The following is a 25066-nucleotide window of genomic DNA, read 5'->3' as shown; positions in this document are numbered from 1 at the left end:
AGGAACAAAGGTGGAACTGCTTATGGTCCCCTGGAGTCAGGGTGGGTCATACTTTCAGTTCCTGAAACTAAAGCGTTTACAGGCATCGATTGATAAGCTTATTTGCTATTACTTAAACTAAAATATTCCAAATTTGAAGTCCCCTTTCAAGGGGACTTTCAAGGGCACGTGCCTGGGTTTCCACCTGGTCCTTAGTTGGGGCACACGTAGAGGCAAGGGATCGATGTTTCTCGTGTGCCCACATTTCTCTTCCTCTCTTTCTCCCTCCCTCCCCCCTCTCTAGGAATATATAAATAAAATCTTGAAACAAACAAACAAACCAAAAAACAGGGAAATCCTGGTCGGGTGGCTCAGCTGGTTGGAACATTGTGCACCAAAGGGCTTTGGCCATGTCCCCAGTCAGGGCACGTACCTAGGTTCTGGTTTGCTCCCCGGTGGTTGGGGTGTGTGGGGGCGGCCACCCGTCTATGTCTCTCTCTGGAGGTGGCTTCTCTCTCTCTCTTTCTCTCTAAAATCAGTAAACACGTCCCGGGGTGAGGGTTAGAAAAATAAAAACACAGGGAGGTTATGTTCCTGCACTGTTGACATATAAAAGGCCGTGTGTGTGCGCACGCGTGTGTGTGAAATGATAAGTGACACATAAAGAAACTCGGGGAGGACTGCTGGCTTCCCAGAGGGCCTCCCCCAGGAAGGCGAACAGGAAGGTGGTGGCCATGAGTGGGGGGCAGGGACGTGGTGAGGAAGGAGCTTCCCTGGGTGCCAGGCTAGGGTCTGGCAACGTGGGCCGGGGACGGGCACGGCTGTGGGGCGTGGGATGAGATGTGTCCACGGGAAATGTTGAGGAGCCCGATGTGGGGGTTGCCCTGTCAGGCACCAGTGAGCATGAGGTTTGTTTGCAAGGGGTGAAGAAGACACTGCCTTTTCTCTTAAATGGAACCACAGTCCAGTGGGGGGAAGTGACAGCGGCCACGATGGGGTGACAGCCGCTCAGGAGGAGGACCTGGGCAGTGGGGAGGGCAACGTGGTCAGGATCCTTCTGTGAACCGTTTCTGGCCTCGCCTGGCATCGATGTGCTCTCAGGACCAGCTGGGTCCTGGGCGCTCACAGCCTTGTGACAGATCTGAGCGGAGTGACCCTGAGCCTTCATAGCTCAGCTGTGCCTGTGGCGACGCTGGGCTCCTTGGGGACTGAGGTGATGAATTTTATAAAGAGGGGAAGTGGAGGGAGAGAAACATCCATGAGAAGCATCCACTGGTTGCCTCTCACATTCACCCCCCAACGGGGGACCGAAGTGCAACCCAGGCATGTGCCCTGGCCAGGCATCGAACCGGCCATGTTTTCCTTTGCAGGGTGGCACTGCCCAAAGAACTGAGCCCCTTGGTCAGGGCTGGAGATACTTTGGACTGTACCACTCAAGCTCTGTTCCATTTTGTCCTGAGATACTCCCGGGCGGGCGGGAGGCAAGTTTGTTAAATTGAAGCTCTGCTGGCTTCCGAGAGAAAGCCCGGGCTGGGAGTTAAAGTGCCTTCTCTTCAACCGCCTCCGGTGCCAGACAGGGCCAGGGGTGGGAGGGTTTGCAAGGGCTGCAGCCAGGGTGCAGGCGGCCCCGAGCGCGAAGTCTGCTCTGTGCCCACGGACACACTGACCCTGTCTCCCTGGGATCCCGGTAGCCTCCCCCTGCAGTTTGGAGGAGGTGGTGGGGGGCTGGGGGCAGCTGCCCTCTTCAGGGAGGGGAGGAGGGAGCTGGGGCAGGTAAGGTGGGCTTTTCAGAAGGGCTCAGGGCAGCTTGTGTGGCTGGTGCGAAAGACTCTTCTAAAACGTGTACATGGCTGTGGGGGCAGGGTCCCCTCCTGAAGGGAGATCTGGTCCGAGTCTTGCCCGCAGCTCTCAGTGGCCACGATGTCAGGTGTGTACTTGGTGGGAGCCGACAGAGCAGCTCTGGGGGAAGGGGGCTGGGGCTGGGGACAAACTGGGCCTTGGCTCCTGAGGTGAAGGGTCTCGGTGCTGCCCCCGACTTGTTTTCGGCCTGGGCGTGTGCCTCAGCATCCTCCGTGCAGGCGCGTCTGCAGTGCCGCCCGGCCGTCCTGCGTGTGGCTCCCGCCCTGCTCTGCCCCACCCTCGGCCGGGCTGCAGAAATTCTCCAAGGCCCTCCCACCCGGCAGAGCCCAAAACTCTTCCCTCAGGTCCACCATGACCCCCCATTCCGGGGCCCCACCCCGGGCACAGGTGACCACAGACCACTGCCCTGTGAGGCCGAACTGAACAGAACTTCAGAGGCACAGGGAGGCTCTGGCTAGGTGAGTGGGGGCATCAGGGCTCCTTCTGGCGAGAGGACAGCTGTGCCCCATCAAACGACCTGCCTCCCCAATGAGGGGGTGACCTGGGATCTCCGCCCAGCTCCAAAGCCTTTTTAATACCTGTCGTAATCCTTTCTGCCGCGGAGGCTGGCAGGGTGGGGTGGGCGGGGAAGTGGGGGAGGAGGGGCCAGCGAGTTTGGGGAGGCCCTGGGAGCTGCTGTGCCTGCCACCCAGAGACCTTGGGGCCAGAGTCGGGGACTGGTGTCCCGGGCCCTCGAAACCAGGGTCACTCAGGCTGCCAGCTCAGGGGCAGGGCCAGGCCCTGGGGCTCGCAAATGAGCTCATTGCGCCTAAGTGCTTTTAGATCTGATCTGAAAGCGAGTTTGGATAATTTACTGATTTAACCGGCTTCTCCAATTCCTGGGCTAAGGGCACTTGGGCTTGGGAGATACACCGCACCGGAGAGTAAAAATGTGTGAACAAACCCATCACAGGCTGTTAACATTTCTATTGTCAGCTACCGGATTCTATTTGTTTAAACCTCAGGAGGTCCCCCCCCCCACTTTCCTTTGGGTCTGTGTTCCAGTCCCGAACTTGAATTTCGCACGTAGGTGTGAACCGTATCCGTCTTATCTGTCTCGCCTGGAGGCGGGGCAGTCCAGGCCGTACACAGCCCACACGCATTCAATGAACATTCCCTGCACTGTGGGGGGGCCCCCCCCGAAGAGCTGTCGCAAGGCCTCTCGCACCTGCCCTCAGCAGGCTTGCCTTCTCGGCAGCTTTCGGGAAGCCCTTGCGGCGCAGGGGGCTCAGGCCCCGAGGACGAGGGTGTTTCGAGGCTCCCAGCTGAGATGACGGGCCCTACCCTAGCGTAGATCCTAGGACGTCCAACGGCCTCCGGAGAGTGCTCCTGATAGGGCTACTTTCATTAAAAGTTTAAGATAGTTTGTATTGACTGATTTTTGAGAGAGAGAGGAAGGGAGAGAGAAGGAGAAAGAAACGTCACTTCGTTGTTCAGTGTACACTCTCACCGGCTGGTTCTTGTCTGTGCCGGGACCAGGGATCGCGCCCTCAACCTTGGCTCATCCGGACGGTGCGCGCCCTCACTGAGCCACCTGGCCAGGGCCTGCTGGGTTCATTTTTAAATAACCGTTGTATTTTAGAGCTTTCAGACTTACGGAAAAATGTGAAGACAGAACAGAGTTTCGCTCCCCCCTTGCACTCAGTGTTCCCTGTGAGTAGTGTCCCAGCCCGGCTCCATTGTTGTTAAAGGGATGGGTGAGAGCTGACCCGTTTAGTCGGAGCCCATGCCTCACGCAGATGCAGATGTCCTTAGTTTGTAACTCAAGTCTTCTCCTGTCCCAGGGTCCCATCCAGGCCTCCACGGGACCTTTGGGTGTCACACTAGCCCCAGGCTCCTCTGGGCTGTCACCGTTTCCCAGACTTGCCTTATTTTTGAGGAGCTTGACAGTTTTTTTTTTTTTTTTTAAGATTTTATTTATTTATTTTTAGAGAGGGAAGGGAGGGAGAAAGAGAGAGACAGAAACATCAATGTACGGTTGCTGGGGGTCATGGCCTGCAACCCAGGCATGTGCCCTGACTGGGAATCGAACCTGAGACACTTTGGTTCGCAGCCCGCGCTCAATCCACTGAGCTACTCCAGCCAGGGCCTGAGTTTGACAGTTTTGACGGGGACCTGTCAGGTAGTTCGTGGAGTGACCCTCGGTGGGCGGTTGGTGTTTCTCATGATTAGCTAGGAATTACAGATTTGGGGCTTTGATGAACTTTTCATATAAAATACAATTATTTCTAAAATTGTTCATTTTCTCTCCCATCTCTTCCTTCCTTCCTTCTTTCCTGCCTTCCCTCTTCTTCGCCGGAGCACTTGCTCTGCCGGCTCCAGCCACGTCTCGGTCTCCCTGTTGGGTAGGGGAGCGCTGGGGCCGGCCGCTGGAGCGAAGGCCTGAGGGGCAGCGGGGCGGGAGGACCGGGAAGGCTGCGGCCGCAGGGTAAGGGGGGGTCCAGTGCAGTGTAACGGTGAAGATCGTGAAGTTCCTGGGTTCAGATCCTGGGAAGTCTTGCACGGTCCCCATCTGTGTTAAGAACACCCACCTAGTTAGGGTTGTTGGGAACACTGAGTGAGCTGGTAGATAATCGCCCACCCCAGGCGACCCTTGAGACGAGCCCTAAACAGTAGCACAAGACCGGAGTGGTGGGAGAGGAAGGCAACACCCCCTCCCCCAAAAGGTTCTACTGCAGAGCTGCCCTTTGGGTTGGCTCTCAGTCTGCAGGGACACCTCTAATGACAGAGCGGCCCCCGTGGCGCGCCGCTAGCCTCCCACCTGCTGGCACTCCGCGGGCCAGGGCCCTGCAAGCGGGCCTGTTGGGAGGATGGGTCATCGCCGCCACTTTCCCCAAGAGGAAGCCGAGGCCCCGCCCACTGGGTTGGCCGCGTTGACTGACAGTAAGTCAATGTATCCGCTACCACGAGTGTCATGGAAAAAGCCAGGAAGAATTTTCTCTTCTTTAAAACCTTTCTTCTCTGGTTTACCGATTCCTAGGCTCCCTCAAACAATGAAGAATAAAAGCCTCAGTAGCACTTGGATGGGACAGAATTTCAGGTAGGGGACAGTCGGTCGGTCACTCCAGACAGGATGCAGAAGCAGGCAGGCCTGAGCCTGCATCCTCCAGCACGGTGTCACCTCGGGGGAGTTTGCTAACCTAGGTTTCCTTTTCTGCCCGCGGGTGTGTTTGTGTGCGTGCGTGCGTGCGTGCTCACGGGGGTGGGTGGGGGTGGGGCGATGCAGGGCAGTGGAGCAGTGAGAAGCTCTGCTGCTCACTCAGCAGGGCTCCTGTTTAAATAGCATTTGATGTTTTCAAATAAGCTTGCTAGCAGAAAAACTAGAAACAATGTAAATAAATGTACAACAGCCAACGGGTTTTAAACTTTCTAGTTATTCGCCCTGGCTGGCGTAGCTCAGTGGATTGAGCGCGAGCTGCGAACCAAAGCGTCACAGGTTCGATTCCCAGTCAGGGCACATGCCTGGGTTGCAGGCCACGGCCCCCAGCAACCGCACATTGATGTTTCTCTCTCTCTCTTTCTCCCTCCCGTCCCTCTCTAAAAATAAATAAATAAAATCTTTTAAAAATTTCTAGTTATTCACTAGATGAAATAATATGCAGCCACATAAAATGATATTCACCTAAATGCACCATGGTATCCTGGGGTTGGATTGTGTAACAACAACAACAACAACAACAACAACAAAATTAGTGAAAAACTTGGGGAAAACAAGTCTGGAATTCAATTAATGCTATTAATGTTAATTTCTTTTTTTTTAATAAATGTTTTTTAATCCTTTTTTAAATATTTTATTTATTTATTATTTTTTTTTTTTAGAGAGGGAAGGGAGGAAGGGGGAGAGAGAGAGAGAGAGAGAGAGAGATTGATTCAATGTGCGGTTGCTGGGGATTCTGGCCTGCAACCCAGGCATGTACCCTGGCTGGAAATTGAACCTGGGACACTTTGGTTCCCAGCCCGCACTCAATCCACTGAGCTACACCAGCCAGGTATTAATGTTAATTTCTTAGTTTTGGTAAATGAATGTTAACAGAGGAAGCTAAGTGAAAGGTTTCTGGGGACTATATTTTTGTGATTCTTTTTTTTTAAAGATTTTATTTATTTATTTTTAGAGAGGGAAGGGAGGGAGAAAGAGAGAGAGAGAGAAACATGAATGTGTGGTTGCTGGGGGCCGTGGCCTGCAACCCAGGCATGTGCCCTGACTGGGAATCGAACCTGTGATGCTTTGGTTTGCAGCCCGCGCTCAATCCACTGAGCTATGCCAGTCAGGGCTTTGTGATTCTTGTTTAAATCTAAAATTATTCTAAAATAAAAAAACAATAGTCACAGGTTGTTTGGGATATAGGGATGTTTAGGCTAAAATGTTAAGTGAAGAGCCGAATTCAAAACTGTGATGACAGTGCAATTACAACTGCCCAAAAGTTTTTCCTAGAAAAAAGAAAAGAAAATATCAAGTCATTTATTTGGGTTGACCATGAAACAGAGTATTTTAAATCCTAGTTTTTAAAAGAGCTTATTTATTTGTAGAGAGAGGGGAAGGGAGGGAGGAAGAGAGAGAAACCATGATGTGGGAGAGATACATCGACTGGTTCCCTCTCACTCGCCCCCAGCTGGGGATCTGGCTCAAAAGCCAGGCAGGTGCCCTGACTGGGAATCAAACTGGCGACTTTCGGTTCCCAGACCAGGCCGGTAGTCAGTCCACTGAGCCGCACCAGCCAGGGCTTAAATCCTGTTTTCTGTTTTCCAGTTTTTCCTTTGTGCGGGATCTCAACTACTCTGACCTCTTCAGAGCGTGTGAACATCAGAAGGGGCCGGTTTTCCGGTGGGAAAGGGTCTGATGGGAAGGCTTCCGGGCCACTCAGAGCTGGGGAGCAGACAGTCTGTCACAGCCCAGGTTTCCCCTGCTGGACACTGCCTACTGGCGTGCCACCCCCACCCACGGCCTGGGTGTCGCATGCACTGGGCCCAGGCTCGAATCCTAGACCCATCTCTTGCTGGCTTGTGACATTGGACAAGTTTCTTAGCCTCTCTGCCCCTCACTTTCCTCATCTGTAAAATAGGGCTGCTGATAACTGTACCTACCTAGTAGCGTGGTTATGAGGGTTGGATGAGTTAATATTAGAACCGTCTGGTACTTGTTAAAGAAAAAAAAATACTGCCAGTGTCACCAAAATGAGTTTAAACATCCCTTCTTCGTCTCTTGACTCAGATTCAAAGTCCCGAGGAGGGGTTGGGAGAGAGCAGGAGCAACGGTTGTTGCTGAAGTCCTGGCTGCCAGGGTCCGGGGACAGTGAGGGTCGCTTGGGCGGCCCAGCTTCCCAAAGGGAAGGACGCAGCCTCCCAGCAAGGCTGCGCGGAGGACGGAGAGATGGGGAGGGTCCAGGGGCAGGTTTTGTAGTGAGTGCTCAACAAAGAGTTGTGGCTGAACCGAAGCGACCACAACGAATGTGGCAAACACGACAGACGACAGACGGCCGGCCGAGTCCCTCGGGAAGAGAGTCCAGCAAGCGGGAGGAGGGAGTTGGGCCAGCGACTCCAGGAAGAGGAATCTCCGGTTGACAGGGGCATTCCCAACACCCTGTGGTCAGGTGGTGTCGGCCCGGGGGTGGGGCAGAGGTGAGTGGAGTGGCCCAGAGGAACCTAGGGTACGTGACAATTGTCAAGTACTCCTTATCTGGCAACATCTCTCTGTGAGGGGGGTGGAGTTGGAGCGGGGAAACTGAAAGGAGGGCTCGGGTGTCTAAAGTGGCGTTGTTGGGCCAGAGGGAAGCCCTGAAGGGGTGTGTGTGTGTGTGTCACCTCTGGGTCACGTGACTATGCTTTGTCACATGACTCAGCTCCTTCAGCTGTCGGGAGTACACGGAGAAGAAAATTTTGAAACTTTCCCGGCTGCTTCCTGTGGGTCTCCATGCGGGCTAGTTCTCCAGCAGGAAGGTCCCGGGGTCCAGGGGTCCTCCAGGTCCTCCTCTTCCCTTCTCCTCCTGCTGCTCGCATCGGCCCCCCACCCCCCACCCTGCAATAATTCTGGCCCCAGGTGCCGGCTCGCAGCACTTTACATTCGGGGAGCACACCCTGGGGTTCCTTGACATTCTTGGAGAGTTTCGATCATTTCTCTGAACTAGGTCACAAATTGCGGCGTAGAAATTTCAGGGGAGAAGAGCAGGGCCCGAGAGCCCTCAGTCCCCACCTGCCGCCCCAGGTGTAGCATAAAGTAAAAAGTGAGCCTGGGTTATGCGGCCCCCTCGGAGGGGCTTGGCTGTTTCCTTCGATCTCACTCCAGCCCACAAACTTGACCATAACCCTGCAAGGTGGGCATTGTAGGGCCAGGATCTGGACCTTAGATTCTGACCTAGAGCCAGAACAAACAGGACAGCGCACCCAGACTGGCCAGAATGACCAAATCCCGTGGCCACTCCGAGGCTGGTTTTTTCTGCAGCACAACCGTGGGGTGGGTGTCACTCAGTGGGTAGCAGCCGGTGGGAGTGATGTGTCCCCGGAAGTGCCCCAGGACACTAAGGTGAGCTGGGGCAGATCTGATCTCCTGGCCGGTCTGGAGGCTGGCCTCCCCTGGCTGGGGGAAGGCTCCTCTTCCTGGGCCCTGCTGCCCTCTGCTGGTGGAGGCCCAGATGTCGGCCAGTGCCCAGGGGAGGTCAGGAGTTGGGAGTCCCATCTCATGCTGTGTCCGGGTGCCCAGCTCTGCCACTCGCTGCCTTTTGTCCTGCTCGTTAGCTTTCTGAACGTGTTTTCTCGTCTGTCAAGTAAGGGGTCGTAAGGACAGAATGAGGCAGGATGTGCAGACTGTCACCTACAGGGCCCGGCCAGAAAGGAGCGAGGGTCCTAGAACAACCGGGTTGCAGGGGCATGGGTGCGGTGGGGAGCCCTGGGTTGGCTGTGTCTTTCATTCAGTGGGAAGCACCTGCCTGGCCCCCCTGTTTCTCTCAGTGGCAGGAGCAGGCTGCGGAGCGAATACTGGACGCTCGCCTCCCCGGCTGCTTGTGTCCCCATCAGAACTCCCATGGAGCACGGGGGATGGAGGCTTGGAAAGCAAAAACCACATCCTTGTCACCTTCCCCCTCCCCCCTCCTCTGATCAACACGGGACCAGGCTTGGTGTCTCCTCTGCAAACACAAACCCTGGAGGGATTCCCGTCCATCCTCCTGGCTCCACGCCCAGGGTCCTGCTGGCCCCACAAAGAGCCTCCTACTCCCTGACCACGGCCCTCTGAGGCTTTCCCATCCTTGTTACCAGGAGGGTCTGGGCTCCCTCCCTCCTCCTCCTCCCAGGGTGTGGTGACCCAGATTGGGAAAAGGAGACCAGCATCCATCCAACACGTCCATGCTTGCTCCTGCTCCGCAGATCCTGCAACAACCTTGCGGCGTGAATAATGGCCCTCGTTTCCCAGTTAGTAACTGCAGTTCGTAGCTGACACTGAGTGAATAAGCACCAGTGGCATGAGCTCATGCGACTGCCAGGAGGTCGGTGCTACCCTTCGCCTCCTTTTCCATGTAAGGCAACTGACAGAGAGAGAGCCCTAGTGACTCCTCCAGAGTCACAGAGCTGGTCAATGGCAGAACCGGGATTTGAACCCAGGAAATTGCCATACTTTCCATAATCCTTAATCAGAAGCATTGAACTTGGAGGTCAAGCTCTGGCATGTAGGGTGGGTGTCAGTGACTCAGTTCTGGACCTCTCTGCACCTCGGCTGGGCCACAGGCTTTGCTGGTTCCTGCCCCCTGCCCCACTGTGGCTTTGGGATGACTTCCTGGGGGCAAAGAAGGTGACCTGAAGTGGGGTGATCTGCCAGCCGCCACCCCTTCCCCACACCCACGTGTGAGGCCCAGGATGCTGTCCAGGCAGAGGGAAAGAGGGAAGCTTCGTGACTCACAGACAGAGTGCGCCCCGCCCTGGCCACCCGACGATGCCAGGGAGCGGCCTGTCCTGGAGATGACTTGGGGTCCCCACCTCCACCCCTCGCCTTCCTGGCAGGCAGCCCAAGGCCAGGCGGAGGTGGCGTGGAGAGACGAAGGCACTGTGGTTTGTGGCTCTTAGCCCCACTGGCTGCTGGGATTCACCTTCCCCCGCTCCCACCTGTCTGGCTGCGCCCGTCCCACCAGGCCGGGCTGCAAGGAGCTGCCCACCAGGCCGGGCTGCAAGGAGCTGCACGGTCTGGCTGGCGAGGAGGAGGGGAACAACCACGGGTAATAACCACCCTGGCTGCTTGGTGGGCGGGTGTCTCCCAGTGCTGCCACTCGCTGTGCCTGCCTGTGACACCCGGGACGGGGCTGCGTGGGGCGCACGGGCAGGATCGGGCCTGAAGCTGCAAACCGGTCATCTGACACTCCCACCTCTCCCAGTCCCGGCGCCTGGAGGGGGCTCTCCTTCTCCGAGTGTCTCGTGTAGGGGAGAGGCCAGCATTCTTCTCTCGCTCTCAGCGTCCCCGCCCTTCCTACAGTCCATCCTTGCCGAGAGAAGTCACCTGGCCTTGACGTGTGGTGGCTTGCTCCTGGTTTCTGGACGTCTGTAGCTGCCCAACGGGTCCCCCCTCCCACCCTCCCAGACACCCGGTCCCACCACCAGACCTGTCATCTTCAGGAGTCCGAGCTGGCCTCTCCCATGGCTCAGGAAGAAAAACCCAGTTTCTCAGCCAAGGGGCCCTGACCAGGACAGTGGATGCTTCGGGGTGTGGATGCAGTGAGGTGGGAGCAGGGAAGCCAGCAGATGCAAGGGCTTGCTGGAGAAGGGCCTGTGGGTGCACAGTCCCTGAGGGGAAGGGTGTGCTGAGGTGGAGGAACAGACTGAGCAGAGGCACGGAGGCTGCTGTGGGTGCTAGTGCTCCCCGGGTGTGGCTGGGGGGTTAGGTGTCAGGGCATCCAGCGGGGAAGGGGAAGGTGGGCGGAGGGCAGATACAGGAGAGCCCAAGTCCCTGGCTGTGGAAGTTGGACTTCCTTCTCGGGGCACAGGGGCCGAGACTGCACTTCCTGTATACTAGGTACTGTTCGAGGCACAGGGATTCCAACGAACCCAGTCTGTGCTCTAGGGAAGCTGGCCCTCCCGTGGGGACACAGACAGGACAATGCCAAGTGGCGCCAAGTGGTCCCCTCCACTTCTCAGAGAAAGTGAAGGGGAAGCCCTGGCTGGCATAGCTCAGTGATTGAGCTCAGGCTTTGAACCAAAGTGTCGCAGGTTCGATTCCCAGTCAGGCCACATACCTGGGTTGCAGGCCATGGCCCCCAGCAACCGCACATTGATGTTTCCCTCTCTCCCTCCCTCCCTTCCCTCTCTAAAAATAAATAAATAAAATCTTAAAAAAAAAATGAAGAAAGAAAGTGAAGGGGAGAAGCCAAGGGCGGGGCCGAGGGCAGGGCTTGGAGCCAGGCAGCCTGGCTCCGGGACCTACATGGGACATGTCCAACCTGGAACACGTGTGTACAGGCATTTCGAAACAAGAGGCGTGGTGGCCCTCACAGGGTAGCTTAGTTGGTTAGAGCATCGTCCAGATGGCTAAGGTTGAGGGTTCGGTTCCGAGTCAGGGCACATACAAGAATCAAACAACGAATGCATAAATAAGTGGAACAACAAATGGATGTGTCTCTCTCAAATCAAGAAATAATTTTTTTTTTAAAAAGAGACATGCCACAGCTGAAAGGTGATGTCATTTTAGTCATTACGGTTAACACTTGTAAGGGCGGGTGAAGGGAGAAGGGGCCAGGTGTGAGTTGTGATCACAGTGGGGGAGGTGGTGGCCCTAGGACCTCCAGCTGCAGGCCCGAGAACAGCCGCGAGGTGGCGCCAGGCTGCAAGGCTGCGAGTTTGGGGTGCCTGGATTCCAGGAGACTCCGGGACTAGACCTCCGCAGGGCTGGTGAACCCGGGAAGTCCCTTTCTCAGGCCACAGAGGGGTTTTGCTTCAGCCCGGGGACCTCAGCCCCAGGGTCCAGGGCGCAGCCTCTGTGGTGACCATCTGTCTGAGGGGCAGTTCGGTCACAGTCTGGGAACAGGGCGCAGTCTAACCAAGGGGGCAATAGGTCACGGCCCAGCTCCGTCCTGAGCTGCCGGGGCCATCTGGGCTGGGGGACCCCGCGTGCCCTCAGGTCACTACGCAGAAGCTCCGGGTGATCCGCCGCCAGAAGTTGCGACTGCGGCTGCTGAGGGCCACCTCGGCCGCCTCCTGGAAGACTGCATGGACGTTTTCCTGGAGCCGCGCGGAGCACTCGAGGTACGCCACCGCGCCCACGGACCTGGCCATCTCCTGGCCCTGGCAGGGAGAGCGGACCGGCAGCCGTGAGTGGGGGCTGCCAGGGCACCTCGCGCCCAGCCTCCCCGCGGCCCTCTCGGCCACCATCCTCGGGAGTCTCCAGCGCGAAAGCAGGTGAGGTTTTCTAGGGTGCCCCTGGCTTGACCAAGCGCCCGCACGGGCTGCACTGGGTTTCCTGCCTCGGTTCTGGGCTGGGTCTCTGCCTCTCAAGGTACTACTAACTTCCCAGGGGTGCCGCAGGGAGGGACTTGCAGCCTGAGGAGCTGGGGGTCTTCTGTGGGCTGCAGGTCCCCCCCCCCCCCCCCCCCCCGTGATGCGGGTGGGTAGGACTGTCCGAGGTGGCCATCACTGGGTCTCCCTTCCACAGGCAGAACCTTCCCGAGTATTCTAGGGACCACGTCCAAGCACCAGCTGCCTCTGACCCAGGGCTGCCCGCAAGGCGACCCCTACCCTGCCCCTCACACCCTGCGTGTGCCGGACACCCGGCACCCCGTATGGTGCATGTGTCCCGGTGGTCCCCTCTCCCAGCACCCCTGCCCCTGGGCCAGGTTTCCTACCCTGTGGTAGGTCACGGGCTCCAACCTATTTTTCCGCAGCTTCTTCACCAGGGACCTGTCCTTGCGCAGGTCGGTCTTGCAGCCCACCACGATGATGGGTACCTCCTTGCAGAAGTGGTTCACCTCTGGGTACCACTGCGGGGGAGGGGGCGGGGGAGGGGGTGGGTGTCAGCGCCCGGGAAGCTGCCCTCTCCGCGGAGGGGAGAACGGGCCTTCCTCCTGCTCCCCAGGCAGCTGGAGCAGCCGCACAGCCAGCGTCCGGGGAGCCCCGCTCTGTGCCAGCTCCGAGATGTCACACCTGCGAACGCTTTAACCCCCACGCCCCTATGGAGCAACTTCCAGTGAATCCCATGGCACACGTGTGGCGAGTGAGGCCCAGAGAGGCTATGTGACTTGACTGGGCGTGGTGCCACGACGGGAAGTTGGCAGGATTGGAGGTCGGTGTCCGGGACCCCGCCTCCCCGGCCGGGTGGAACGTGTAAGCCAGGGAGCGATCCTGTAAAGACAAAGCAGCTTACGTGCTTACAGCAGCTGCTCGCCCGTGGGAGGGAGCGCTCTCATCCTGAGTCAGCTGCTCTTTGGAATGTGAGGCTCCAGGTTATTTCAGCCTGGATGACGAACCGGGAGCCGGGAGTCTGGAGGCAAGGCTCTGTTTGTCCCGGACTGCGTGCCTGCCCTGTGTGTCCCTTCAGGAAAACTCGGCACCGGCCCAGCTAGCTCCTGGAGCCACGTGAGGCCCGTGTGGCGTCCTGTGCAGATTCCCCACACCCTAGCCCTCTGCCACACTGCCCTCCCAAAGGGTCTCCGCCTTGCTAAGCCCAAATGGAGTCCTCGGCCCTCATCCTGCCTGAGCCCTGACACCAGGGCCATCGTGCCCTCCTCCGAGACCCGGTCTGCACTTCGCCCCAGGACCCCACTCTCCTGGTTCTTCTTGGGTCTTACCAGCAACCCTACCCCCAAGCTGTGGGCTTGCCTCTCCTCTAGCTGCTCTTGCCCTTCAGGTGGCCTCCAGGTGACTGCCCCAAGTCCATGGCTCTTCCACACTAGCAGCTCCTGAATGGATGGGCCAGGCCCAGCCAGGGCCAGCCCCCTCCCGGGAACAGCAGGCTTAGACTTCCACCTGCCTACCTGCCACCTGCCCGGGAATGCCCAGCGGGCTCCCGCCTCCCACCTCCCTACTGCTAGCTTGCGCCTTCTCATCTTGAGAAACGGCAAGCCCGCCTTCCAGCTACTCTGGCCAAAGTGTCTCTTTCCCACCCACGTCCAAACCACCTGCAAATGCTGACGGCTTCACCTCTCAAACAGATTCAATATCCCCCCACTGCTCACCATCCCCCTCTCCTAGCACCCCGGTCCCAGCCACCACCACTGAGCCTGGTCCCCAGTGCCTAGAATAGCGCCCAGCACATAGATGCACTCGGTCAATACTTCTGAATGACTGCGTGGAGCAGGATGCTTGGGTTCAAATCCCCGTGTTACCACTTCCAGAGATGTGCTTCTTGGAGAAAGTGATCCAGTCTGGGAGCAGTAATAGTCTCTGCCCCCTGAGGTTGAAGGGGGTTAGATAAGGAAACATATGCGTGCCCGGAACAGGGCCCGGCACGAGGTGAGTTCTAATGCCGCCCCCATCGGTGTGTGGTTATTGTTGATGCCCCAAGGAGTCCCGGAGCCCCGTGCACAGAGGCCCTGACCCCTGTGTGTAGCTCCTGGACCCCTGACATAACTGGGGGCATCCCGTAGGCCCGCTGTGAGGCGAGCGCTCAGATGGGGCTGCGAGCTGCTGGGAGCCGAGAGCTGATGCGGCCTTGGCCAGGCCCAGGCCGGGGAGATCCCGGGGCCTCTGGGTCACCCAGCATCCTCTGGCAGGGGCACGGTCAGAGAACCACCGTGTTCTGAGTCTGCAGCAGCAAGCCGGCAAGGGGCACGGGACCAGGAGCCAGAGGGCAGACCCTCCCACCCACCGAATCCCGGTGGCACCTCCAGCAAGTTGCTGCCGAGGGCACCGGCGAGGATGTCGTCCGGGCCTGCTGAGCGCGGACGGTGTGCTGGGCCGAGAGTGGGGGCCGTGCCTCCCCGTCCCCCGCAAGTGCCTACCCGGTTAAAGACGTTGTCAAAGCTGTGTGGGCTGGTGACGTCGAAGCAGAGGAGCAGGACGCTGGCGTCAGGGTAGAAGAGGGGCCGCAGGCGGTCATAGTCCACTTGTCCTGGTAGAACGGGTGAGGTCACTCTCTCCAGATCCCCTGCCCACTGTCCGCACCTCCCCAGCACCACGCCGGGGACACCACCAGACTGAGTGTGTGTGTGTGTGTGTGTGTGTGTCTGGATTAGGGCCTTAGACTGCCATTCTGCATGAATGTCCCCCTTGGGGCAGTGTCCCCTGCAGGACATGCCAGCCCCGGCCTGTGTGAGGCCCCTTGCTGGGATATCCCTGTTCTGGAAGGTTGGGGCAAGGCGCAGGCCCAGCCTGGAGGGGCCGAGGCTATCACTTAGAAGCCTGCTTTGCCCTGGGCTTGGAGGGGTGAGGAGAGAGAGGCGGGCGGGACTCCGGCAAAGACATCTTTGCCCATGCACGGTGAGGAGGCTGCTGGGACCCTCTGCGGTTAGCTTTGAGCTCTGGTGTGAATCTGACTCTGAACTGTCGTGAGGGCAAGGTCAGCAGGCTAGAGGGAAGAGGTCAAGGTCAGGCAGATCTTACAGAAGCCGCAGCCAGGGTGGAACGCTGAGTCTAGGAACAGTCCACCCCTTGAGAGCCAAGAGCTCTGGCCTCCCCCACGTCTCCAGAACACGTCGGGCCGTCCTGGGGTCGGGGAGGCCGTGGACCCAGGCTCAGAAGCAAGGAGGGTTCAGTTCCTGGGGGTCCTAGTCCCCGCCCACACCTGTCTTCTAGAGATTGGTCGGCCTCCCCGTTCAGAAGGAAGGGGGTGGGGCTTGGTTCCCACCCTCCGGGGCCCCTCTTCCCACCCTGTACCTCCCCCAGCCTCGCACACCCACCTGCCGTGTCCCAGATTTGCAGGTGCACAGGTTTGCCCTTCATTTGCAGATTAACGGTGAGCCGCTCAAACACCGTGGGGGCGTAGCTCTGAGGAAGAAGGGGGCGAGGAGAGGCGGTGAGGACAACTTCGGAAGGGGGGTAGGCCCCGCGCGCAGGCCGGAGCCCAGGGAGGCCCGTGGCACCGCCCTCACTGGGAGTCGGCCGCACGTGGTAGTTTCTGGAAGTGGTCTGGTGGGGCCGAGGCCCGGAGCCGCCACTTGCTAGCTGTGTGCCGGCAGGGCGGCGGCCTCCCCCTCCCCCCCGCGGACGCAAAGCGGGGTATTAGAAGCGCCGGCCACAGCGCGCTGCTGCAAGGCTTCCGCGAGGTGCTCCATGCAGAGCCTCTAGCACAGGGCCCGGCACAAAATAAACATTCCACCCGTGCCGGCCACCGTTATTTTTATCTTTGTCCCCTTCGGAGGGGGGGGGCGTGTGGGCTGTCCCATTTCTGAGCCTTCCCTCACGCTGTCCCCTCCTCCTGGAACGGCGTTAACCTGCTGTTGTTTGTTCGCTCATTCATTCATTCATGTATTCGGTCATACACCCTTCCCCGATCCAGGTCTGGACCGTGGGCGCAGGAAACGAACAAGCCCCAGCGCCCGACGTAAACCAGGCTCAGCGCCGGCCCGGGAGCGTGTCGTTGTGTGGGTCCCTTCTGGGTCTCTCATCCCCTCCCAGTCCCACGAGGCCCCCTGCCAATGCCGCCTCCTCCGGGACCCCCTCCCACGACCTCTGATGACGTCCGCCCCTCGCTTGCCCTGTCCGGGCTCCAAGGGAGATCACCCGGGGACACAGTGCCCTGTCCCAGCCTGGAGCTCGCTCCCTCTCCGTAAAGGGGGGTGGGTGAGTGGAAAGAGGACGAGTTTTGTACGCAGGAATCAAGGGCGCGGGGCTTTTACAGATGAGGTTTGAGTGACAGGTGAGGAGGTTTTCAAAACTCTGTCACACAAGCCCGCTGCCCAGAGGGGCACACGGGACCGCGACAGCTGGCTCCCCAGGCCTCACTCACTTGCTCAGGGGTGGTCAGTGGGGCTGTCCTTGCTGTGCTGCCCGTGCTGTGTGGGGCCTGCCTGTGGCCGGGCCTCAGAGAGTCAGGCCCTGGCCTCTGGGAAGGGCAGGCGCCTACTGGTAGGTCTGGGGAGGTGCCGTCCCCCAGGGCGCTGGGGAGGTGCTGTCCCCCAGGGCGCTGGGGAAGCTGTCAGGCGAAGGTGAAGGGAAAGGCAAGCCCCAGAGCGGGAGGCTGGGGCAGAGGGAGACATGCGGATGGCGCTGGGGCAGGGGTTCAGCCCGCCCTGGACTCTCATCGCCTCTCACCCGGTCTCCTAACTCCTCCGCCTGCCTCCCCATCCCCCTTTGCCTGCCCACGGCCCTCTGCCTGGTGGGGGACAGGGTGACATGGTGCCTTGGAATCAGTATGCCTAGCTTAGGACTGGCTCCGGCACCCACCGGCTGCGTGACCTTCGGCCAGTCTCCTCATTGGTTCAAGGAGAAGCACATCACCTCACAGTGTGATGGGGAAAGGCCGGCCGGCAGGTGAGGTCCAGCATCAGCACCGGCCACTTTGACAGCTGGCTGCCAGGCACAGTGTCCACGCCAGCCACTGTCCATCCGTCCGGTGCGTGCCCCTCCCCCCCCCCCAGCCTGTAGCGGGAGGGCACCGACGCCTGCCCGGCTCCCCGCTCGGCCAGTCACTCATGGCAGAGAGGCCCCGCGCAGGGCCCTCCTGACCGGAGGGGCAGCGTGCCACCCAGCGCTTCACCTGCCTTACCGGGGGGCACCGACTCCAGCCCCTTGTGCCGGGACTGAGCCGGAAAGCCCCACTCCACGTTGTGGGGCCGGGTTGCTCCTCTGGTTCGTCATTGTCGCGACCCTTGCCCCTGCTCTGGAATGTCTTCCTGGAGCCTCCGTCTACATCCTCCGTCGTGGTCTTTGAACCACCAGGCAGGGTCACTCTCTGCCCACAGGACCAGAAGCGCCTAATCTTTGTCTGCTGAGCTGTCCTCAGCCAGAGAGGCAGGGCTGGGCCAGGCTAGACCAGGGCAGAGGTGACTCAGGCTTGGGTCTGCCCTCAGGGGGCGTACAGCCAGGCACTGGGGTCATGAAGGGTCAGGGGCTGTAGCCCCCCAAGAGGGGAGCCAGGGGCTTCCCTGAGCAGCACGCCCACGGCAGTCCCTTTGTGGACCAGGAAGACTCAGCTGGTCCCTGCCCTGTCCCCTGCCATGCTGCCGTGGGGTCCCTGGGCTTTGGCCCTGTGGGGATGGTTGCTGTCTCAGATGTCACCCAGGAGTCCCCCCTGCTGCAGGAGTTCTTTTCCTCTAACTGCCCCTGCCCTGAACCCAAGGTCGGGGCACAACCAGACAAAAGTCGCTGAGGGCCCTCCAAATCCCAGCCTGCTTTCTGCTCTTTGCTACAGACAGGATGCCTGGGAGATGGGGCCCCCAGTCTCCTAGCTCCTGGCTCTCTGGGCTGGGAGGGCTGCCAGGAGGAGGCGTCCGGAGGCAGGAGAAGGCTGGGTGCAGCAGGCAGGGCACTGGGAGCTGCGGAGAGCAGGGAGACCTGGGTTCTAAACCAGCACGGCCGCTTAAGGGCAGACTCCGGCTGGCTGGCCTCAGACTTCCCAACTCTTGGACCTCTTGTTCCTTTTAAATGATGGCGACTCTCCTGTGCCCGGAGGCAGAGGGATTCCTGGGAACCAGGGTCCCCAAACAGGGAGGAGCCCGGACAAGGCCGGGTCCACCCCTCAGTTGACAAACGTGCCCTTGGCCAGCTCCAGTGTGTCCTTCAGCGCACATCTCATCGGCCGTGAGGTGCCCACGTCCACACTGTCACTTTCGACACCGGGATGGGTCTCGGCTTCAGGGACGCTGGGCCCAGAGCCCAGGACGCTGGTGGTGAGGCATGGCCCCTCCCGGCCCCTCTCTTGGGGCCCGCCGGCCTGGCCTCTCTGTGGCGCTCTCCCCCCTAAGCCACAATTGCTGGGTTCCCGTGGGCAGCATCTGGGGGCCCGGAAACACAGTTCCCACAACTTAACAAAAAAATGTGACTTGAAAAAAAACGTGGCCAAAGGAGGTGACGTCAGCTCCGTCAACCACAAGAGTCTGCTGGATGCCGCCACAGTGGAAAGAAAGGTCCGGGCTGTTGGCAGGCTCGGCCTCCCCTGCCTCCCCCATCCACCTCCCCAGCGCCTACCCAGCCCCAGGGTCAGGGAGCCGGGAGAGGCAGCAGGGAGAAGAGACGCCGAGAGCAAACCCTCGGCTCCCAGGAGAGCTGGGCTGAGAGGTGGCCGGTGGCTGGGTCCAGCTCCTGTCCTGGGGCCTGGCAAGTCTGCCCAGTCAGTGAGCGTGCTGGTGAAGGACCGACGGTCAGCATGGCCAAGCGCCCGGGATATGCCAGGCACCACGCAGGGTCATCCCTCAGCCTTACTGGAATTCTACCTTCCACCGCCCTGGTTCCCTCCTCCCCATGAGGCTGTGTGAGGAATCGGAGGCTTAGAGAGGCTAAGCAAGTTACTGAGGGCCACACAGCTCGAGAGGGGTGCCAAGGTGCCAACCAGCTGTCTGACCCGAGTCTGGTGAGCTTTTATCCTCCAGGGCAGAGCCCAGGGGATGTCCATGGTAGGAGCAACGCAGGGGAAGAAAAGACGATTTTCCCAAGAAGGACATTTGCTATCTTTAGGAAGCACTTTCCTGTTGCAGGTCCTGAGCCGAACGCCTGACCTGTACGAGCTCATTCTTGGCAGCGAACCCTGGGGTGGTGGGCACAGGCACAGAGAGGGTAAGGCGCCTGCCCAAGGGCACACAGCTGTAAACGGCAAGGGCGTGATTCGAACCCAGGAGGTCTGGCTCTAGAGGTCGGTTTCCCTCAGCCAGGCAGTGCCACCAAGTGCTCCCTTGGGACCTGCTCCGAGCCAGGCTGCCTTGTGACACCCCTCCCAGCTGGCTGCCATCGTCCCAGACGACATCACGGAGGCCCTCACTCCCGATGGCGAGGTGAGAACTGCCTTCGATCCCCGGCACACTCTGCGGGGGCACCCCTCTGGAGGCTAGCAGGGGCACACCTCCCGGGCAGCCCCCGCCCCGACAACGGGGCACAGCAGGAGCCCCTGCAGGACCGCGGCCAGGCAGGGGTGCGCACACAGCCGTGGGCGCCGACAGCTCCAGCGCAGACGGGGCACACCGAGAGCCCGTGCGTGTCCGTGGCCCGGCGGGGATGCGCGCACAGCCGTGGGCGCCGTGCCGGGGCGGGGGGGGGGGGGCTCTGGCACTCACCTCTGGGAAGGCCCCTTCGGCGAAGACCATCAGCAGCGACGTCTTCCCGCAGCCGCCATCGCCCACCAGGACCACCTTGACGGACCGCGCGCCGAGGGGCGCCTCCTCGTTCGCGGCCTGGGACGCCTTCATCGCGGGGCCGGCCGAGGGGCCGGGCGCGGAGCGGCGTCCGGCCGGGTTGCGGCGAAGGCCGGCGCGGGGAAGGCCCGGCGGGGCAGGAATGTGGAAGGGGCGGGGCGGCGGGAGGAAGTGCGAGCCGGGCAGGGGGCGGGCGGGCGGCTGGGGCGTCCAGGTGAGAGGCCCCGGCCGGCCGCGATCGGGGCGCGCGGGGCGACGAGGCGTGGCGACTGGCCGCCGGCCCTTCCCCTCCCATCCCATTCAGCCACTAAAGAGGGATTTCTTAAGCAGCTATTGTGTGCCGGCGCTAAGACCACAGCAGGGGTGGATCCAGACTCCAGTCTCTATCCTCGGGAGGGAATTCTGGTCTGGGGGCGGGGCAGGACCGGGAGACAGCCGGACAGGGACGGTGCGTGTAGCGTGTAAGGTGTGAACAGGGCAGGAGGAGGCACCTGGCCCACCTTCCCAGGGAAAGGGTCGGCCATGTTGGCCTACCAGCTTGGTGGGGGCGGGAACTGGGTTCCAGGTGCCCAGTACAGGTTGGGCACGGAGCAGAAGCCAGCGACTTTTGATGGGGGGAGGGGGGCAATGAATGAATGAATGAATGAATGTGCGTTTCTCCAAGGGCTCTGAAGACATCGTCCATCCCAGTCTTCCCGCCGGGCGTTTCAGGCCCGGGAGGAATGGGGTGAGGTGGGTCGGTCCCCGGGCACTGCCAAGCCCTGTCTGCCCTCCGCAGCCAGCTCCAGGAAGTTTCACTGCAGGTGGGTGACCACCTGTCTCACTTCTGGCTGCGGCACGGTCTGGGGAAAGCCATGGACTCTTCCGTTTACACAGAGTTTAGATGGAGGTCCGGCGCATGGGTGGTGCCATATATGAGTGATTCTTCTTATTTAACCAGCGCCGACGGTCCCTGTGTGCCCAGGGCCTGGGGGCACTGCACCGTTTCAGACGAAGCCCCCTACCCCGAGAAGCCCATGCCTGGAATGGGAGACAGGCAGGGCATCAGAGTAGTGAGAGCTACAACAGAGGTGGGGACCGGCAGGGGCATGATTGGAGGGAAGAGGAGCCCCTCCCCTGGGTGGAGGGGGGCGGTCAGGAAGCCCTTCCGATGAGAGGGACCAGAGTCTTGAAGACAAAGTGAGATGCACAGTCAGGTGGGGCAGGGGGAAGTTTCCCACATGGACGGAGCAGCACATGCAGGGAATGGAGACGAGAGAGGGGGTCCTCTGGGGGTCACAGTACCCCCTTGTGATGGAGGGGGGGTGCGCTGGGGAGCTGGTGCCAGCGTGAGGCTGACGGTGAGCCAGCCTGGGGAGCGGAGCCCCTCGGGTGCAGGGAAGGAATGCAGAATTGAGGTGGAAACTTGCTGTCACCCGACCTCCCACCCCTGTTCATAACCAGAGTTCAAACCCTTCAGAAATGGGCACAAGGGCCTCCCCAGGCCGTGCAATGAGTGTTTTCACTGACGCTTAAGGAAAGAGGGGGAAGGAGTCTTTGCCCTCCCCCTCTCAGGCCATGGTGTCATCTGCCTGAAGTTCAAAGCCCTGCACGTGAAAAAGCCCCCTCATCCCCCTTGGAAGCTCCCTGTGGCCCGAAGAGGCAGCCAGGGCAGGCGTCCCTGCCCCCCCCCCCCACCCGCCGCACGGAGGCGGAGCCCAGACCCCTGACTCATCCTCCACACTCACCCCGGGCCCTGGTCTGCAGGCCGACTGGGGCCTCACCTGGATGCGGGGAACGGCCCAGGATCTCCCCACCCTTCAGACTTTCTTTCCTCCCTGAAACTGCCACAGGGCTGGGCAGTGACCCGGCACTGGGTTGGGTGTGTAGCCACTGAGCAGGGCTCTCCGCCCTGCTCTAAGGAGTGGTGGGGAGGGGCCCATCCCCAGCGATCAGCTGTCAGCCTCGTCATCCCCTGTCCCACCCACTGCTGCTGTCACCAGGCTTCGGGTGGCAAGGCTGGGAGGCAGGTGGGGCGGGACTGCGGGCGGAGGGAGTCGAGAGTCAGGCAGAGGAATTTGGCCGTCCGTTGCTATAGGGATAATCGCTTTAATGACATCTTCGACGGGCCACACGCTTGACAGTTTCACGGAACCTTTCCTCATCATCACGGTGCCCATTAATGTATCGCTAACCCTGAGCAGGTGCCGCCCCAGGCAGGTGGGGACTGCTAGCCCCATTTCACAGATGAGAAGCCTTGAGGCCCAGAGAGGTCAAGTTCTTGTCTAAGATCCGCAGCTACTAAGAGGCAGAACCCTAATTTGAATGAGGGTCTAGCCACAAAAGCCGGGCTCTCTCCCGACACCATGGCGCCCATGCCTGAGCTCCTTCAGCGCTCGGACCTACTGACGTTAACCCCCCTGCCCCGCCCCCACTCAGCACTCAAGCTGCTGCCCGAGGGAGGTCAGGGCTCCGGGAAATCTGCCCTGGTTGGCAAGGAACTTCCCCGCATCTCGGGAACTGCTGGGCCCCGGACAGCACCGTTTTCCTGGAGTTTATCTGGGAGTGGGGAGGCGCCCCAGGTCAGTCTGTCCGGCCAGGGGACTGTTTACTGTTACACTGTTTTCTGCGTCTGTGGTTTACTGCCAGCCCGTGGGTGACTCAGCCCCTTGAGGCGCCACTGGTCCCAAACCCAGAGTCCTTTGGAAACCCCGCAGAGCGGGTCACGGCCCCAAAAGCCCCTGGAACGGCAGAGGTGGCCAGGCTGGCCCTCCTGCGGCTCAGGATGTTATGGCTGCCTGCCTGCCTGCCTGCCTGCCTGCCTGCCTGGCGGGACAAATGGGAAGGGAAGGAACACGAGGGAGCAGGGGAGGGAGGAAGGAGGGGAGGCATGAAGGGAGGAAGGAGGGCTGACTCCATAAGCAGAGTAAAGACATGAATAAAGGGACAGGTGGTTGCATGGATGAGTGCATTCTGCACATGACCTGAGTCCTGGGTCAGCAGACAGGTGACCACCCTCCAGCTTCCATCTGCGCCGAGGTCCCTCTGCCCCATTTCCTGACACCCCAACCATGCCCTTCCAGAGGCTCGGTGGCCGCTGCTGTTCCAGCAGAGTCTCTGCTGCCCCCGTGTGGTGGCTGTTCTCCCTGCACCATCCGCAGCCAGCAGGGCCTGCTCTGCTTGGGGTTCCTGGACTGGGACGCGGGGTGTTCGTGAATGGCTCAAGGGGAGGGAAAGCGGGTGCCAGGGGTGTGGAACGTCAGAGTCCAGCCCTGCCCTTGGAATACCTTGGCTGGGGACGTCTCCCTATGTACTCTCTCCTCCTCTCATCCCAGACACCAAATCCCAAGGGCTGGAACGCCACCCAAAGCCTTGACCTCACATTTAGTGAGCGCCTACTGCGGGCCGGACACCTGTCATAGCATTCCATCCTGTGAAGTGTGTATAATTCTTATACTCTGTGGCAATCGAGGAACCTGAGGCCCAAAGGTCCTGCAGCTGATAAGTGGAGGAGCTGGGGTTCTAACCCAGGCAAGGGGGCGCTAGAGCCTCTACACACAGAGTCCCCCAAAGTCAGATGGGGCAACCGAGGCTCTCAGGGAAGGGACTTGTCGCACAGCAGGTGGGCAGCAGACCCTCCCGTCATAGGGCGGGCAGGACCCAGGGGGCCTCTCCTCTCCAGTTTTCTTCTGCCGGGCTCCCCGAGCCCAAGTGGACCCCGGCGGCCATCTGACTGGGGACACGGCCCCTCTGCCTGCGCATTGATCCTTCTGGGTGGGCGGGTGAGGAGGCTGATTGCGGGGGCGGGGGTGGGGGGCTGGGAGTGAGTGGAGAGCGAGGGAGCCCTGTGGTCCAGTCCTAGCATTTATTTAGCCTTTTGGGCTGACCCTTCCGGTGTTTGCAGCCGCAGACAACCGCAGGCAGGAACAGAGGAAGGGAGGTTCGGAGCTGCTGACCGCTGCGGCGACAGACGGACGGGTCCCGCCCCTCCCACGTGCGGGCCTGAAGTGGCCACCACTGCTGGGCAAGCCAGCAGCCTCCACACCCGGCCTCTCGGGTGGGGCTCAGCCTACCCCTGAGGCTCCCTGGGGGTGTAGGAGGGGACCTGCGGGGGAGGGCAGGAAGGGGCAGGAAGAGGTGGGAGCAGCTGGGTTTGGGCCCTGTTGAATGAACCGAAAACCTAAAAGGGGCAGGACTGCCCCTCCCTGCCTCCCTCCTCCTGACTCGCTCCTGCCCTGGACTCCTCTGTGGCTCCCCGCTGCCCGCAGGACAAGGACCTTCGGACTCAGTCCAGACACACCCAGTCTCTGCTCCCAGACACACGCAACACACGTGCTCCCAGGCACACGCAACACGCGTGCGCCCGAGCAGTTCCCCGGCCCGGAGGCCCCTCCCCCCTCCGCGGGTTCAGCCTGCCGCCCCGCCGAGCCAGGCTCAAGTTTCCCTCTCCTCTGGGAAGCTTGCCCCGTGTCAGCCTTCACGGGCTCCAGCCTCCGCCGGCCCGCCCCATTGGTCACCTCCGTCTCCCCGGTGTTGGGGGCGGGTTCCACAGAAGCTCATTACAGTCGGGCCTGGAGGTGGGCGGGCCTTCTGGGGGATGTTGGGAACGCGCACCCAGATCGGCCTCCTGCCTTGCTGGCCGTGATCTCTCGGGGCGGTCAGGGGAAGGGAGGCGGGGCCAAACCCGAGCAGGCGGGGATGGAGGGGGGCTTTTCTGCTGCCCCTCAGCCCCACCCTTGAGGAGCTGGAGGAGGGGCAGCGTTGCCTCGCGGCTGAGACGGCCTGAGCCCGAATCCCAGCTCGAAGGCATTTAGGCTGTGTGATCATGGGCTAGTTACCTAACCTCTCTGAGCTTCCGTTTCCATTCGCTGCCAGAAGGAGGCGGCACAGTGCTGCAGAGTTGCAGGTGGGGCACCAGCACCCACGGACCCACCCTTTCCCCTGCCAGGTCTGTCCTCTGGCTCTTGTCCCCCCCACCCCCAACTTTGCTCTCACAGGGCGATAAATTGGGCTTTGTTTTG

The 25066-nt window shown here is 60.4% G+C and overlaps 1 protein-coding gene across 1 annotated transcript; it reads right to left on the bottom strand.

Annotated features, from left to right (window-relative positions):
* Window positions 1-11518: 11518 nt before the first annotated feature.
* On the bottom strand, window positions 11519-20200 carry RHOD (ras homolog family member D). The gene is made up of 5 exons (XM_028516449.2): window positions 19989-20200; window positions 15681-15768; window positions 14784-14893; window positions 12690-12824; window positions 11519-12132 (listed from the first exon to the last, which is right to left on the bottom strand). The coding sequence occupies exons 1-5, from the start codon at window positions 20118-20120 to the stop codon at window positions 11965-11967; spliced, it is 633 nt and encodes a 210-aa protein (XP_028372250.1). The 5' UTR covers window positions 20121-20200; the 3' UTR covers window positions 11519-11964.
* Window positions 20201-25066: the final 4866 nt, after the last annotated feature.

The sequence above is a fragment of the Phyllostomus discolor genome, chromosome 6, assembly GCF_004126475.2.
Source record: "Phyllostomus discolor isolate MPI-MPIP mPhyDis1 chromosome 6, mPhyDis1.pri.v3, whole genome shotgun sequence".
NCBI classification, from domain to species: Eukaryota; Metazoa; Chordata; class Mammalia; order Chiroptera; family Phyllostomidae; genus Phyllostomus; species Phyllostomus discolor.
This window is presented reverse-complemented; position numbering and strand designations above follow the sequence as displayed.

Bases quoted from the DNA above. Each gene is read 5' to 3' on its own strand.
- RHOD (XM_028516449.2), bottom strand. From the start codon at position 20,120: ATGAAGGCGTCCCAGGCCGCGAACGAGGAGGCGCCCCTCGGCGCGCGG. The intron at 15,769-19,988 runs GTGAGTGCCAGA...CTTCTTCCTCAG, and splicing joins CCGAAGGGGCCTTCCCAGAG to AGCTACGCCCCCACGGTGTT. The intron at 12,825-14,783 runs GTAGGCACTTGC...CCTCCCCCGCAG, and splicing joins TTGACAACGTCTTTAACCGG to TGGTACCCAGAGGTGAACCA.